The 17,133-nt window shown below is 27.9% G+C and overlaps 5 protein-coding genes across 7 annotated transcripts in view; 2 read left to right on the top strand and 3 right to left on the bottom strand.

Annotated features, from left to right (window-relative positions):
• Positions 1-1,307: 1,307 nt before the first annotated feature.
• On the bottom strand, positions 1,308-8,795 carry LOC132913602 (nuclear pore membrane glycoprotein 210). Of its 2 annotated transcripts, XM_060972033.1 has the most exons (14): positions 8,570-8,795; positions 8,048-8,319; positions 7,606-7,820; positions 7,357-7,497; positions 6,695-7,284; positions 3,829-6,589; positions 3,413-3,748; positions 3,110-3,328; positions 2,771-3,026; positions 2,451-2,692; positions 2,226-2,375; positions 2,026-2,152; positions 1,885-1,941; positions 1,308-1,807 (listed from the first exon to the last, which is right to left on the bottom strand). In XM_060972033.1, exons 1-14 carry the CDS (start codon positions 8,716-8,718, stop codon positions 1,611-1,613), a joined length of 5,712 nt encoding a protein of 1,903 aa, XP_060828016.1. In that variant the 5' UTR covers positions 8,719-8,795; the 3' UTR covers positions 1,308-1,610. The 2 variants fall into 2 exon arrangements, with proteins under 2 accessions (XP_060828016.1, XP_060828017.1); XM_060972034.1 differs by lacking the exons at positions 7,357-7,497; positions 7,606-7,820; positions 8,048-8,319; positions 8,570-8,795 and having other exon boundaries at positions 6,695-7,042; positions 7,132-7,227.
• Positions 8,796-9,372: 577 nt separating this feature from the next.
• Positions 9,373-10,456, bottom strand: LOC132913307 (BLOC-1-related complex subunit 8 homolog). Its single transcript, XM_060971560.1, has 2 exons — positions 10,065-10,456; positions 9,373-9,993 (listed from the first exon to the last, which is right to left on the bottom strand). Exons 1-2 carry the CDS (start codon positions 10,117-10,119, stop codon positions 9,536-9,538), a joined length of 513 nt encoding a protein of 170 aa, XP_060827543.1. The 5' UTR covers positions 10,120-10,456; the 3' UTR covers positions 9,373-9,535.
• Positions 10,457-10,930: 474 nt separating this feature from the next.
• On the top strand, positions 10,931-12,409 carry LOC132913306 (protein canopy 4). The gene is made up of 5 exons (XM_060971559.1): positions 10,931-11,338; positions 11,428-11,554; positions 11,636-11,770; positions 11,844-12,008; positions 12,100-12,409. Exons 1-5 carry the CDS (start codon positions 11,233-11,235, stop codon positions 12,251-12,253), a joined length of 687 nt encoding a protein of 228 aa, XP_060827542.1. The 5' UTR covers positions 10,931-11,232; the 3' UTR covers positions 12,254-12,409.
• Positions 12,410-12,565: 156 nt separating this feature from the next.
• On the top strand, positions 12,566-14,337 carry LOC132913594 (uncharacterized). Its single transcript, XM_060972026.1, has 3 exons — positions 12,566-13,498; positions 13,608-14,190; positions 14,320-14,337. Exons 1-3 carry the CDS (start codon positions 12,819-12,821, stop codon positions 14,335-14,337), a joined length of 1,281 nt encoding a protein of 426 aa, XP_060828009.1. The 5' UTR covers positions 12,566-12,818.
• The window catches only part of LOC132913308 (small ribosomal subunit protein mS33), a 76,121-nt gene continuing 73,200 nt past the window's right edge, over positions 14,213-17,133 (bottom strand). The window contains exons 1-2 of one of the 2 annotated variants that reach the window (XM_060971561.1): positions 14,842-14,962; positions 14,213-14,725 (exon numbers count right to left, since the gene is read on the bottom strand). In XM_060971561.1, coding sequence (XP_060827544.1) covers positions 14,358-14,699 — 342 coding nt within the window. In that variant the 5' untranslated portion in view covers positions 14,700-14,725; positions 14,842-14,962 and the 3' untranslated portion in view covers positions 14,213-14,357. Of the gene's footprint in view, positions 14,726-14,841; positions 14,963-17,133 lie in introns of those variants that run through there. The other variant, XM_060971562.1, reaches the window with a different exon arrangement.

A 17,133-nucleotide genomic window follows, 5' to 3' on the forward strand; every position in this document is an offset into this window, starting at 1 on the left:
AAAGTATAGTACAAAACACTTTATAAAACAATCTTTTCAGTTTTTAAACAAAAGAATGGGGGAGATAACAGGAGAAAATTAAAAAGATTATGAACATTTTACTGTAAGTAACATTACATGCAATTTCCAATTTCTTTTTATCACTAACATAGAATACTGTGCAATATTATTTAAACTAAGAAAGTTATCTTGCATAATTACTGTAATTGGAATCATACATGAATATATAAAATTTTAGTTCAATATTCGGTCTACACATACTTTATTTTCTAGTTTTATATGCTTTATTTGTACATGAATACTTTTGTATATACTAAAGATCTGTTCAAATCCTTTAACAAAGAAAATATATCGTTAAGATAGAAGAAGAAAAATTCATTTTGCTGTAATCAACCCTTTTATCAACTAAAATAAACTCAATTTTAGGAAAGAACATTTTTCATAACGTTCTCATATTTGAATGATATGAAGGTGGAAAAGAAATGATCCATCATGATAATTTTTTAATAAGTTTAAATAGTATTTAATTATGATTGTATCCTACATCATTATAAAATAATAATGAGATGTATTAGATTATCGTATAATGTGCGTAAATTATGTTTTATTGATAATTTCAAGGAATTATCACATCAAAAATTAACCAAAGCAATAAAAATTAGTAATCAGATTGAGATCATTATCTATCGAGAATATAATTTTTGGCTGAAAATTGAGGAATGTTAACAGGAACATAGAATATGTAAAGAGGTATCGTCATGATGAGATAAGGAGTGATACTGAGTGACGATGTCGAAATTAGAAAATAAATTTTACATTTTCACGCAATTAATTTGCATTCTACGCGTATGTATCAAAAGTTGATGCTTTTAACTATTTCCAGGTACAACTTTGATCCAAATACCGAATATAGTTTGCGAGAAATGAAATATTATTCAAGCAAATATCTTGATCTATTAAATGAAATTTGTAAATCTTTATTCATGTATTTCGTACATTAAATGGAATATTGGAAGAAAGCTGAGAGCCTAATTTGGGAGAATCAATCATAAAAGTTTACAAATTAATCCATTTAATTAGTTTTTTTCAAAATACAATATTTCATCAATTCGTGGATATAGAAATATTATTCACCACGCAGTGGTGAAAAGTGGAACTAATAATTTCTCTATCTATCCTTGTTGCACAGAAATGTGCTTCTTATCTAAGAACAGACGAGTGCTGCCATTTATCCGTATACATTCAAAGCTTAGGTTCCTTCTTTATCTCATAGATGGTGCCACATAAATGCCATTAGATTATTTAAATTTTACATATACATATAATAATATATTTCAAATTATATATTACAGTATGTACATTGGCCTACATACGTAGTTATTTAATAGTAAATTACAAAATATACACTGTTCTATACACATACACGCATCTAATAGTAATACACAAAACCATTTCATGATCATGAACATAAAAAATAAGTAGTTTTTAAATATAAATAAAATATGATAAGTTGTGACAATAAGGCACTATTTTGAAATGTTTGTTTAAAAACAAATCTAATTAATATAAGTACACTGTACAATGTATCTTTAAATTGAAATTATTCATTTTTATTGTGTCATATTCATGGACCTATTTCGTTTACTTGCCGAATAAGGACCACGAGGATCACCATATACAGGATCAAACGCAGAAAATGTAAATCTTGTTGGCGTAACTGGACTCCTTGGAGTTGACATAGTCGTACTATTTAACGGAGACGAACATGGAGTACTAATCTTTTTTAATTGTGGTGGACATTTATCAGCTATAAAAGATGAATTGCTGTTAAATAATTATTTATTATAAATATGAATAGAACTTATGTTAAAATAAAATACATACCAAAAACTGATCTATTCTTTATGTTTAAATCAACATTTGCTATTTTATTCTTCCATACTGTAAAACAAAATATAAAGATAAAATTGTAAGAAAATATTTACACGATAAGCTAAAACCAATATGAAATACTAAGAGACTCACTGTAGAAGAAAGTAATTACAACAACAGCAAATGTTCCGAATGTATAACGATGGAAGTACATATAATCTACCCAATGGATTCCAGATAATGGTATGAAATTTTCATATTTTGTTACACGTACAAAAAGCTACAGAAACAAAATTAAATTATTATTTACAATAAATTACGATGTTTTATAAGTGTTTTTTTAATCTACTCACGGATATATTTTGCTTTGTAATGTCATTTACAATAACAACTTTTTGACCTTGGATTTCTTCCTGATTATGCATCAAACGCAGTTTGTATTGCATTGTAGATTTTGAAATATATTGTCGAGCACTTACAGTCATTCCATCTGGTACATCAATCTATAGAAGTTTATTACAAATGAAATGAATTGTATTTTAAAATTTACTTCAACTTCCATAGAATAATAAACTTACAGTAAGATGATTTAATACAGATTGCAACCCATATATTTCAAGTGTTGCTGTTGGAATGGTTTGAGAATGGGTATTAATAAAAATAATTTCTTTGGCATCAACATAGACAGGAGGAAGATACGTAACTTCTAAAGGCACAGCTTCAATGTCTTTACTTTGTGCACTTATTTGAATACGACTTTCTAGTGTACTAGAAATTATGTTTGGAGAACTCATTGGGATTACATCACAATAATAAAATCCTACAATAAACAATTTCTATATAAAGTTAAATAATAGTAAATTTTGTTATATGCAGCAGAAGATCAAATTAAACGTACCAGTTGCAATATCAAATCGCGGTTTGACAAGAAACAGGTCTTTTATTCCGATAGATGAAGTTGATGAAACAAATTGTATATTACAGGTATAGGGAAATGAATTTAAAGTAAATAAACTAAATGTTCTACAACCACCTAAGCCTCTAGATAGGATATTGTTTTCTTTGACTTGTTCATCTTTGCTTTTAAGTACAACAGGAACACTAAAAGTTTCAGTTCCAGTAATATTTCGACCTCTTAGTGGGACAATTGATACCTGTATGTACAAAAATATACCATGTACAATTTTCGAAAAAAATTAATGATTAATAGTTCCAAATGATTCACTGAATGTAGTACCTTTGCAATAGGTTGGATGTGAACTTCTATTTCACCTTGCATGTGAGTTGCAAGACTATGTTTTACTACTGCATAACCGATATTTTTTGCTCGACCTATTCCTGTAATAGGATCTACAGTTAATATTTCAGGAGCAGAAGATTGCCAATAACCTGGATCACCGTCAGAAGATAAAAGTGGCATTGAAAAGCATACTATATCTCCCACTGTTAGTGTAGTCTATAATACATTATAAATTTAAATGATTTAAATGATTCATATATGAAAATTTCTTATTTAACATAAAATAAATATGTAAATTACCTTTGTGGGGAAAACTATATCACCAATCATCATATGTACATAATCAAACATTGCATTAGGATATTTTTCATTGTATGCTTTTACAACAAGGTCTCCATTTTCAATAAATTTTGCAGTAACTACATTTTCGGAACCTTTAGTAAATGATGCGAGATCAACCCGATTTAATATAGTTTTAGCATCAACCTCAGCAGCATGAAACTTTGTTCCAATATTATCATAATATTCAAGAATATAATCCAATTCCATACCCTTGGGTAACATATTTAATTCTTCTCCACTCCGAATTCGTAAAATTGATTTTAAAGACAACATCATATAATGAATAGGCTTGACCTATAAATAAAATAATTGAGATATAAATTTTTTAAACTCCCAATCAAATTCGCATCTTAATAATATAATATAAATCTTACTTCAACAATAACAGTTATTGATTGTTTCAAATTATAGGCTTCAGTATTTGTAATAGAAATAACTATTTTTCCAATACTTTCACCAGCTTTTATGATGCCATTTTTATCAATAGTGACGGTTTTAGATGCAACTGTTAAAGCCTGTAAATCTACTGAATCATTTCCATGTACAGTAGACAATACTTTATAAATAGTTGAACCATGTTTGTCACGATTTGTTTCTAATTTTAAGACAGAATTTGGGGACATTAGTATCACTGGTGCATCAAAAGGTAGTCCCAAATGCATTAAACGCAATTCCTCAAAAATTTCAACTTTTATAAATGTAGTATATGTTACATCGCTTTTAAAACCAGCTAACATATTAGATGGCATTGTAACATTTAAATAAATAGTTGCTAATCCAGGACTAATAGCTTTGGCTCTCAAAGATACCTCATTTTGGTATCTAATGTTAATTCCAGTACCTTCATACATATTATGCAATGTTATTAAATTAGAATCACTAGATGACCACATAAAAGTTAGTGGTAATTGCATAGAACCTATAATAAGAGGAGTTAAATGTTCTGGGATACCAAATGCCCAAAGTGGAAACATTGCACCCACTTTTACTCTACTTGTTGGCACGACAATTTTAACTCCTTCAAGATACAATACATGTATATCAGCATGATCCTCAGAATAAATAACTTTATTGCCTTTAGCATTAAGACCAATGGCTCTAACAATAATTTTTGTTTGTCCAACTGATTTTCCTTCAAATATACCATTATAGCCAACATTCAGAATATCATTATCCTGTGTAGAGAATTCAATTTCTGCATTTGATGGACCTCCTGTTGTTTGTACTTGATAAACAGTCCCTACTAGTATTGTTAGATTTCTTGGAAAAACTCTTAAAGGAACAAAGACTTGGATAGTTGCTGATTCACTCTGTATCTCCTTTTCGGCCCCTTTGCTGACGAAAATTAATTGAGATTCACCTTCTGCCATTCCATATACCATATACAACAGTTGAGTATAAGGAGGATTGCCATGTTCACTAGCAGGTAATTGTTTAACTTCTATGTATTCGTTATCAATTTCTGCTCTAAATTCTAAAGCATTCAAAGATGGCAGTTTTATAGCATGGCCATTCGTGTCATAAAGTTTCAATGCAGCTACTATGCACTTTCCCTTTTCGATTTTATTCACTGTTTCTATCTCTATTATGGCAAGTTGTTGTATTTCAATTACAACTTCAGCTGGTTTTGAAGGTAAACAAAGATCTATCAATGATAAATGAAGTACTCCAGATTTTTTTGGAACGAGACTAATTGCTTTTGTTGACTCTATATATCGAACTTCTGCAATATCATCTGAACTTAATACAAATTCGTAATATCCAGAACCTTGATTCACTTGCAAGTAATATTTTGCAGTAGGATCATTTAATACCATTAATTTATCAGGGATAACAGAGGTATCATTGACTAAAACTACTTCTATAGAAGTTTCTATAAGAGGCGTTTCATAGATTTTTCTTTCAGTCTCAATTGCGAATGACGGCCATTCGGGAATTATTTTTAATTTACTTAATATATAGTTTTGATAACCCGTAACTGTAGCTGTTAATATAAGAGTGCCAAAATGTTTTTTAAAAATGACATTTTGATAGTAACTTTTTGGTAAAATAACATTCATATCCGTGATTGTTTCCTCTATAGAACTAGAAGGCATTTCTACAGAACCTACAGTCGAGGGTTTTAAATTCCATTCAATTCGTAAACTCGTAATATTATCGAATGTTCTACCTTCTTCATCTTTTATTATTGTAATAAGCTTCAAATTTTTATCACTATGTGCCATTATTCTTTCTATATTAAGATTGCTGATAGGACAATTCTTATCCTTAAATTCAGGTTGAAGATAAATATGTCTAGGTTTACCACAAATCACTTTTACTGTTTCAGATGCATATGTATTTTTACAGTTTGGCAATAGAGGAACATTTGAAATTTTATATGTTACATCCACCTCTCCAAGGGCACGACACATTACTTCAATAACGAATATATCGTGTAATCCATCTGAAGAATCTGCATGTTCTGTTACATCAACAATTTTTTCCTCAGATATTTGAATTTTTCGCGAATAACTTTGAGGCTTGTTAGACCATGGATGGGGTCCACCTTTAAAAACTATTTTCCTCGATGAACCCACTGCTAATAAAGTTTCCTTAGTACTTGGATGTAATGCTATTAAAGGTTCATAGGCCGACACAGTAACGTTGTCAGTCAAATATTGACCGTTAGCGTTGTATACTACCGTTACTTCGGATGTTCCGATATCCACGCTAGTAACTGCTATAACGGCACATGCAATTCCTACAGGTTCTATGACATTACTATTGTTTTGTACAAAATTACCATCTGGAATGTATGTCTCAAAATTAATATCTCTACAATCACTGAATGGAATTTCTTTGGAGTCTGTTCCATTAATTAATCTTCCATATAATGCAATATGAAGATAAATCTGTTCTCCTACAGCAGCTTCCATGTTATATTCAATTACTTTTACTTTGGAAGGAGGTAATACATACACTTTTGCTGTGTCTTTATTATACTGATTTCTTGTCATGGCAACATTTATTTCTGTTACACCTGCTGTTAAAATTCTCATTCCTCCATTTTGAGAAATTGTTGCTATAGAAGGATGTTTGCTTGACCATACATATGATCCATCTCCTCCACTTGCGTTTAGTACAGTGTCATACCTATAATAATAAAATAAAATTTCATACATTAAATTTAATAAAAATATTATTATTAACAAAAAAGAATGATGTATTGCACATAATAATAGTAATATAAATGATAACCTTGATTTAGCCTTAGAATCCCATGGAATTGCCAATACCTTAGGTTGTATAGTAACTGGAGTATGAATCAAAAGCTCAGCTCTTGCAGTAGGACGTGAAGCAATAAATACTTTTCTACCATGTTTATCAATTATACCATTGAGGGTAGCTTCGACAGTCATTGTTCCACATGTGATAGGCACACCAACAATATAAGTTCCATTTTGTGTTATCATCTTTGGTTCAAAGTAGTGTTCATCTAATTTCACTGATACTTCAACACCTTCTCCAATGTGAAATTTATGATCTTTATTATCATATAATTCAACAACAATTTCGTGAGTATGACCAAGTACTAAACCCCAATTTCTATTGGGTAAAACAGCAAGCATTACATACGCTACATCATTTACATTGACTGTAGCAGATGGTAAAATAACGGGATATTCATCACGTACATTTTTATCATGTAAGAATATCTTGGTACGTCCTAGAGATTTAGCATATGCAAAATCACGATCGTTATCAATTTCTAATATATTAGGATTTTCTGCTTCTAAGTAGTATTGGCTAGATGGTAAAGTTATTTCTTCCAAACGACCTTGACGAGCCTATAAATATATTAATAATTCAATCAACATTAATATGCAAAATATATCATGCATAATAATAGTGATACTTACTTGCATTATTTTATATTTAAAACTATCATATGCCATAACTGTTGTGTCTGATGGAATGATAATCAGGTTGGCTATTACAATTAATTCAACTTCTATTGGTGGAACATGTTTATATTCTGGATAAGTTAATTTCACAGAAACCTGCAATGAAAAATATTTTCTTCTCTTTGTATATTTTATTTATAATTAAATATTTTATTTTGCTTGAAAGTGCAATAATATTTACGTCTATATAGAATATATTAATACCTTTGCTGTGCCAGTTTTTATTCCTTCTAGCAGTACGATATGTCCCTTTTTACCAATTACATCTAATGCGGCAATTGTTGGTGGAGTTTCATAATGTGATTCTTGATAAGTCATAAATCTTAAAATATCATTTGCTTTAGAATCTGACATATGTTTATCAGCATTGTCTATGCTCCAAAGAAATTCGACACCAGCAAGAGTAGTAAATTCATTTCCTATAAAAACATATCATATTATAATCAAAATTTATGCATGTTTTAAAAGCTTACAAACTTTAAAGTAATAAGTTTAAAGGAACATTCAGACGATCAGTACTATATGTAAAAGACCCTTTAGATGCTCAATATATATTATTAATACAATGCTGGAAACGTTAAATATTGACAAATATAAATGCTCTTCTAAATAATGTAGTATATGAGGTTTTATCAAATATCGTTACCTTGTTCATCGTATGCTCTAACTTCAAATGCTTCTGGTGCTTCCTCTATATATAATTCTCTGGTAGTTGTCACAAGATTTAAAGAAAATATCACATCTACTATAACGTCACATCTTAAAAATTGCCCATTATTAACATCTTCTGCTAATACTATTGCAGTATTTCTGTTGGACTCTCTCGTTATTGTTTGAATCAATATAGCAGAAGAACAAGTTCTCTCAACATTTTCATTTATAGGAATTAGTTGAATAATATCTAATCGTGATGTTGACCTATTGATAAATATACTTTTAATTTTAAATATAAAACCATAACAAGGTGTATCGAGAATCATAGTACAATCAGAGAGAGATAGAGAGAGAGGGAGAGTGAAACATTCATGAAAAAAATTACTTCTGAATAAATAATAAAATATTAAACATATGAATGAAAAATTGAAAAGATTTAAGTTTTAATATTAAAAATTGCAACTAAATAAATAACAAAATAATAAAACTAGGTTGTAAAAGAAATAGTAGTTACCATTTATAACAAGCACCATCAGTAACTTCAAGTGTAAAATTTACAGCAAAATCATTAAATACTGGTAATAAAACTCTGGGGACATTTAATCTGTGTACTAAGGCATCCGATGTCACACAAAATAGAACAAAGAGTACCGAGAAAAACATTTTTAAGGGTTCTATAAAGTCAAGTATAATTTCTTCACGTGTATTTAACGGTAAGGAATCTACTGAACTTGGCGGTCTCTAAATAGCTTTCAAACCAGATTACATACTTCGATACTAATCGATAATTATCGATACTTTCAGTCGATATTTAAATTATATTTAATTTTTATTGTAAAAAGAAAAACAAATTTATACATTGTATTACATTTCTAATATTTCTTACACATACATTGCTGATTAAAGAAGAAAAATATTATTTATTTAACTTCCTTTGATTTTTAATTTATTCAACTTTATTTAATTTTCAAGAATCATGACCAATCAGAAAGATTTGTAGTAGCTGCTACATGGAAAAGTGCCCGAAAGTCACAACGGTACTGCGCACCTGAGTGCGCAGAATTATTTTCCCGCGTAGAGTCAACGAATAATAGAATAGTGCGAAGAGGAAAGTCATTTTAATAAGCGTTTCCGTCAGAAGTTTTCAAAAAGAGCGAGAATATGTAAATATAAGTATGTAAATATCGTTGAAATTTATTATATTTCCTTATATATATCTTTGTATATATTTTTTCATAAGCCTTGAATAGCTTTAGTAACATTGAACTAGACTGTAAATATAGAAAGAAACATTGAAATATTAAGCTCCTCAGAACATAAGAACAATAATTTATTTCACTTTCATTATACATTTTTTTACATAATTTTTTAACTATAAACAAGTTATTCGTCTATAGTTAAAATCAATTATTTACAATATCCACATTTATATCTCTTGACAATATTATATTTTAATACATTAAATTGTCAATTGTGAAGTTCAATTTGTTTTTTGAACCTCGGTAGAATATCTGGCATGATTCATCATAGACTCTACCCTATTGGCAGTTTCTCTTACAACATCAGATATTTCGTCTGGTAAATGATCTAAGGTAGGAATGTGTGCAGATAGTCTCTTGTATACAGAATCTCTATTTCCATCTTTCTTGTGCCTACGCTGTTCTTCATATTTTAATTGTTGTTTGAAAAATATAGCATTCTTGATAAATTCTAAAGTGTTCTCAAAACTCTTCCCAGCACCATGCATTGTCTTAATAGCGCTTACAGCATACTCTACATCATAACACCTGCCTAAAAGTTGCTGTTGAAGTGTAAGCACTTCTACTCGTTTATCCACCATAGGAGGCAATGCCTTCCTTACATGTTCCTGAAGTCTATAAAATGCAAGCGATGGTTCATTTGCAACTATATGCATGTTTTCAGATATACGTTCAGTTGCTAAAATGTTAAAAAATAAGATTAATGATAATCTAAATGTATTCGGTAATAGAAGTATACAGAATCCTAACCTTTTTTAACCTTCGTCTCTAATTCTTGATCTGGTTGATATATTTTTGCAGTCATCGTATAAATATTGCAAATATTGTATAAATAATAAGTTACTAAGAATTTATAAGTTATAAATATACAAAATTCTAAAATTAAATCAATTTAGTCAATGAAAAATCCTGTTTTGCTGTTTTATGATATACTGAGAATATTCGACACAATTTCTTTATTGTTATTAATGTATGATATATAATATTACGAATAAATTAATTAAATTTTCCGTATCAATGAAATTTTTGTATACATTCAACAAAACATTAGTTTGTTTTCACCGCCATTTTATTAAATACTCGTTGCCGGAAATTAACTGCTAATAAAACTTTTTTCTTTTGACGAAATGTAATATCTGGTAATACTGAAGTGTATACTGTTGGTACTGCTCTCAACATATATAAGTTGAACTTTGCTTTGTCGGCGTTATGTTTAATGATTATAGATGTGTAGATTAGAAAATTTAAAATACTCAATACATCCATCACTCGAAACATATATAGATATTGTTCAAGTATTAGATGCGGCTAATATAGCTAGGAGAAAGTTAAAACTTGAAAGACAACATTATTTGAAAATTTGTATCGTTCTTCAGATAATAGATCTGGATAGTAGATATTTAAAACTTGATTTATGAAAAAAATCTCAAAGATATCAAAGATCTCTGCAAAAGTAGAGACGTCAAAAAAGAAAGAGAAATTTTTCAAATCAATATTTTTATATATTTTAAATAATAAAAATTTTAAGCTACTTGTTTTTTTTAATAAAAGCTATCTTTGCATCTTAATACTTAGGCATCTTTAATTTTTTGTGCACTTTATCTTATAGAATGGCTCGGTGCTTCATGGGCACCAACTCATGTGAAAAAGCCCTTAAGAAACTACTGAATAATAATTTTAAAATGTTTACGATGTCCAAGCTTCCGTAATTGTAAATGCAATCATTATTCCCGGTCCTTTCATGTACGTCATATAAAAATTGTTGATATATTTGATACAATATTAATAAAAGGAAATACAGGTATGAGGAAATGTGAGCTAGAAGTACCATAGATGTGAATGAATAATTCGAATCATTCCAAAATCATACAGTTCCTCTAAATGATTATCATAGTTTTGTGAACTTACAATTGTTATAATGTATATTCTAACGCAAATATTTTTGACACATTTATTATTTTCGTATCTTGTAATTGGTGGTCCGGAAGAGGAACAAGGTGTTAAATATGCAAATAAATGCGAAGGTAACTACATATATACATACGTGCAGTGTACATTGATAAATTTTTATAAATGTACAGAGATAGCAATACATATCACTGTTTTGTTATAGTTTGCAAAGTTGTGGCTATCGAATTAGAAGCTAAATTAGATGAAACCGGTAAAACGCACGATGTACTTGAAATTGGATATTCTGTTGATGATGTTTCACCCAAGAGGAAAAAGGAATACAAAAAATCGTAAATATGAAATATATTTTTAAAAACGCAATATTCTATGTGTTCGTAAATTCTAGTTTACATTGGTTTTATTATGTTTAGAGAATTACGTTTAGTAGAAAGTATGGAAAATCTGTGTGAACGTATATTGGAATATAATATTCATAAGGAACGTACAGATAGTACACGATTTGCCAAGGGAATGAGTCAAACATTTAAAACACTTCATGGACTTGCGTAAGCTATAATTTAAAAACAAGGAGTTTGAACTTAAAGTACCATTAAAAATAATTATATTATATTTACATAGGCACAAAGGTGTCAAAGTTGATCTAGGTATCCCATATGAATTATGGGATAAACCATCTGTTGAAATTACTACTTTAAAATCACAATGTGAAGATTTGATTGAAAATCATGAGTCTGATATTGAAGACTGGTATCATAACTATCAAGGAAAAGTTCCTTTAACTAGGTACTAATTTATTATTATTAGTTATATTTTATATTTAGATTTTATTTATTGAGTTTAATTCTATTACATAATATGGTTTTCATCTTATTAGGTATTTGTGTTCAGAAAGAGTATTAAAGGATGATGACGATTCTTGTCTAAAAGAAAAAGGTGATACTAGTGGTGAAGTTAAAAAGAAAAAGAAAAAGAAGATGCAAGTTACAAAAGTTGAAAACAAAGAAAATGATGTGAAAGAAGAACTATAAACTATTCCAAAAAATTATTATCATCATTATTGCTATTGCTATTACTATAATTCATAAGTGAAACACTTTTAATTCATAATAGAAAAATTAATGGCAACATATAAAAAAGATAAAGTGACTTAGAAAATACAAGTAGAATAATATTATGTAATAATATTTTCTGAAGCCAGCTTTTTTTTATTAAAAATTTTAATATCATCTTTCTATACCTGATCTATAAATAATATAAATACTGCCATATGATTGCCATAATTAATATTAATATTAATATATAAAAATATTAATATGTTTACCTTATAATTAAATAAACAATTTTACAGTCAGTAAAAATCATGGATATTTAATTTAAGTTATTATAGTATCAACTTGAAGATAGCTACATAAAAATAAGATATATTTCAAATACATATTATATTTTTTATTTCATTTTAATGAATATGTCATTTTACATTTCATTTTTTCTGATCTTTATAAATTTGAAAGAATATAAAGGTATACTGTTAAAAGGTAAAAGAGCTCAAGATGGTCAGTTTCCCTGGTTGATACAGTTTCAAACAGTAGCTCCATGTGGTGGAGTACTTCTATCACCAGATTGGGTTTTAACCGCAGCGCAATGTGTGCAAGACAAGAGAAATGTATGATACTTTTTCTACCTAATGCTAAAAAAGGATATATATATAGTCATATCTTAATTTTATTAATACAGTCCATTACTTTATTTGCAACTGGACTAAATGGAACTGACTCTAAACAGACATTACCTGTAAAAGCTACATATATATATCCCACATATGAAGCTTATTCTGTTCTTCCTGATCGAGATCATAACATAGCTCTTTTAAAACTTACTAAGCCATTTGACATGTGCCATAATAAAATAATCCTACCTAAGGTTGTGCCTGTCAAATATGATGATGATTACAAACTATGTTTGATATTTGGATGGCAAAGTTATGTTGCACCATCTTCAAAAGTTCTAGCTAAGCCAGTTCTATATTATGAAGTAATTCTTAATTCCTGGAAAATGTGTACATATATGATAAAAACAAATACAACTTACACAAATGTATTTTGTACAATGGTTGAGTTTAAGGATGAAATGAGAGCCTGTGCTGGTAATCCTGGTTCTCCAGTTGTATGTGAGAATCAAAAACATGAGATAGCTCTAGTTGGAATTGCATCTTGGACAAACTTTTCTTTAGAATGTGGAAATCTTCCAACATATATCGATATTGGTGCATTCAGGTATAAGTTCAAAAATAAACTTACCAATTTTCATAAAATTTTAGATTAGAGAAATAAAAATTTGACACATATTTGAAACTGAATTATAATGTAGAACTTTTGCGATTAGGGCATGGATGGATGATTTAGTTTTTAATAACAAGGACACAGAAGAATGGGAAAATAACACCAAATTAAATGAAAAACAGTGTACATTTAAAGAAAACAATAATGTACATGATAGTTTATGGAATCATTCAGATCTTTTACAATTAGGTTCACGAATAAGTTATTGGCCAGGTAATACAAAAATACATTTACATAATAAAACTGGGACAGCAATAAAGTATCAAAAGGTACCTATAGAAAGTATGAACAAATCTTATTTTTGGAATAAGTTATATCAATCTATTTCTAATAATTTTAACCATAAAAATGCATCTTCCTCCGATGGTTACTATAAAATGTCTTATCTAGATGTAGCAAAAGAACCAAGTAGTAATATTTATAAATATAAAGAAATTGGAAGTTCTCAAAATAAGAATCAAATTGTAGGAAATTTGAATGGTGCTATGAATAAATCATTATTGTGCAACATTCAACAATTTGATAAAGTTACAGTACAACAAAATAAGGATCAAATAGAAATAGATGATTTTGAATTGTTATTACCACTTAATTTTGAAGCTGTTTCTTATTCTAATATTATTGTTGTATATTCTAAAAAATTATACCTATTTTTTCATTTTGTATTTTGGTATCTTTACATTATTATTTATACATAACATTTGGTATTTAAGTAAGCACATGTATTATATGAAATACATATTATACAAATACAGTTTGATTTAATACACTGAATTTAAACAAATCAAATAACTTATTGCTTCCTAAATGGTGGAGGAATCCATTTCTTTTTGCCACGAAGTTCTCTTAAACGTTCATATTCTTCCTTAAAATCTTCATGTTCATCTCTGTATAATCCATAACTCCTAAGATGTTTCATTAATAAATCAGCTTCAACATGCCGTGGATAATAATCAACAATTTCTGGTCGCTTATTTATCGGTTTTTCGCTAAATAATGTCACTACTTTCATCGATTTCTTATTAGTCGTTCTTGTTACTTCACCAAATATTCGATTACTTAAACGATTCATATGTTTGGCATAACTGCTACCTGTTTTTGCAAGATCCAAGTATTTATTCATTTTGAAAGACATTTGATTATTTCTTTTCAGAATGTATCCTACGTAAAGAAGAATAAATTAAGGTTATACAGGTTAGGAAGTATAATATTGTCTATTAAATTTAACTAGTTTTGAATTTTAATCATTAATATGTTACTTTAACTAAATACGTTACTTTAACTAAATGCATATATGAAGGTGTAATAAATTATTGATATTCGCTTCTACTTAAAACTTTAAGTTTCAGGCATAAATAGCAGTACCTTCACTAAATATATAGAGTGTTAAAATAGTTCAAATAGGATCAACTGTTAATTTAAGATAAACATAATTCTTTTTACAAAGATTAATAAAAAGATAAAAAATTACATTGTTAATAATAAACTTACAAATTTCTATACATTTATGTAAAGTTAATTTATAAGTGAGATTATCATAATTACATTATTACATCAACATTTTTATATTTTTATTTAAAAAAGTAAATTTTCTTTCAATAAAGAATGTTGGAACTATTAATTAATTGATAATATGATTTATTATTTATTTGCTATATGTTGTTTTTTTATTATACAATTTTCGCTTGACTTTTTTACAAATATTAACAAAAAGTATGCATACAAAAAATACATATATTATATGAATTTTTACTATTAATCTTTTTTATTTTTATTTCAATTTTTTTCCTTATATCTATTTATGTTATTACATTTTATTGAATATTGTAAAATACTTGATTCGTTTATAGGATTTAAATTTCCTGCTTCAGTATAATACGTATATGGCGCTATATGTCAAATCGTGAAATTTGAATTTTAGTGATTAAACATCATACACTGGTATTTAAAAGTTTTCCTTGTGATAAACGTAAGTATATTAGTATCTATCTTATTATCATTCTTTGACTAAGGAAAATAAAGATATCAGAAAGTGAAGTTAATAATTAAACGAATTTGACGATACAACACATATACATAACTGCCGTTTCTTTAACCTGTTTAATGGTCCCATAATTAGAAAAAAAGTAATATCTGTTAGATTGATTTTAATTCTTGTAAATGTATGTATGTAATATACATACTTTATTTCGGATAAAAATGATACTGTGCCTAAAGAAGTAGGGAATCTTTGGTCCACATATAATTAAATTAATTATAATAAATATTAATTATAAATTAGTTACATGTCTATTATCATTTGTTCAAGCGTAATAATGAAATAAATAGATTATTCTTTTCATTGCTTACAATGTTGAGCTACCGATACAAATTTTATGTAATAAATCTCGACCATCAGTCAATAAATCAATCCCTGTAATTCACCAATGAAATTCTCCCTTTAGAATTAATCGGTTTTCGTTTATCCGTGAAATTCAGTTAGAAGTCGACAAATGTATTCATTTAAATCTCAAGTGATCTACTTGTTAAAATGTAAATACTTAAAAATATACGATATCTTAAATAATTCCTGAAAAATTCAATGAACTAAGAATTCAATTATAATAATATTAGAATTTTTAATTCATTGTTCATATTAACTTTCATTTATTGTGTATCGAAATTGTAATGTTGTATAATGATGTTGTATTGCTTGTTTTGATTAATTAATTTCAATAAATAATCAAAAATTTGCCTAAAATCAATGTGTATATTTCTAATATCAAACTTTTACATATATATTATTTAATATTTTACAAATCCAATTGTATATTTTTTTTATTAGGAAACATTAAATGGAAAAAATTAAGTAAACAATATGACTCAACATTTTAATCTAGTATACCTTACAAGTAGATTTTGCCAATCTTGTTAGCAAATATAATAAGAAGCTTGCACTATGCAACAATGATTAACAGTAAGTAGCAAATATGTTAATACTAGGACTAATTGCAATACAAATGAGAATCCATGCTGTTAATTTTTGTAAAGTGTTTAAAATGAAATAATATTGTTCTTCTGATTTTATGTAGACTCATTTGAGGATTGCTATATATTGTTATAAGTTGTTAAATCTCTGTTACACGTTATTAACTATTACTAATTATTGTCCAATTATATCATTATAAACAAAATCAAAAAGTACAACAAGATATTATCAATTTTCAGAAATATTTAAAAAATGTGATCTTTCAATTTTCGTATTAAATTTTACCCATCAATTTTATAGACAAATTTTGTTTGAAAAATATGTTTTTAATATATAAATTACGCCATTTCTTTACTGTTCTTGCAGAATTGTAAAAAGAGCCACAATAAATTCGCTGATAACAACGAAAACATCGTAATCCTTATGTACCATTACGTACATAACGATCTGCATATACATATAATATGTAAGCAACAGATTAGAGATCCCCAGGGTATGAACTTTCTTACGTTTAAAACGGGACTTCACGAAACTTACCGCTCTCTAATTGAATTAATATCATCAGTAAACAATGACAATTACATACATAATATCGTCTTAT

The sequence above is a fragment of the Bombus pascuorum genome, chromosome 13, assembly GCF_905332965.1.
Source record: "Bombus pascuorum chromosome 13, iyBomPasc1.1, whole genome shotgun sequence".
Taxonomy (NCBI): Eukaryota; Metazoa; Arthropoda; class Insecta; order Hymenoptera; family Apidae; genus Bombus; species Bombus pascuorum.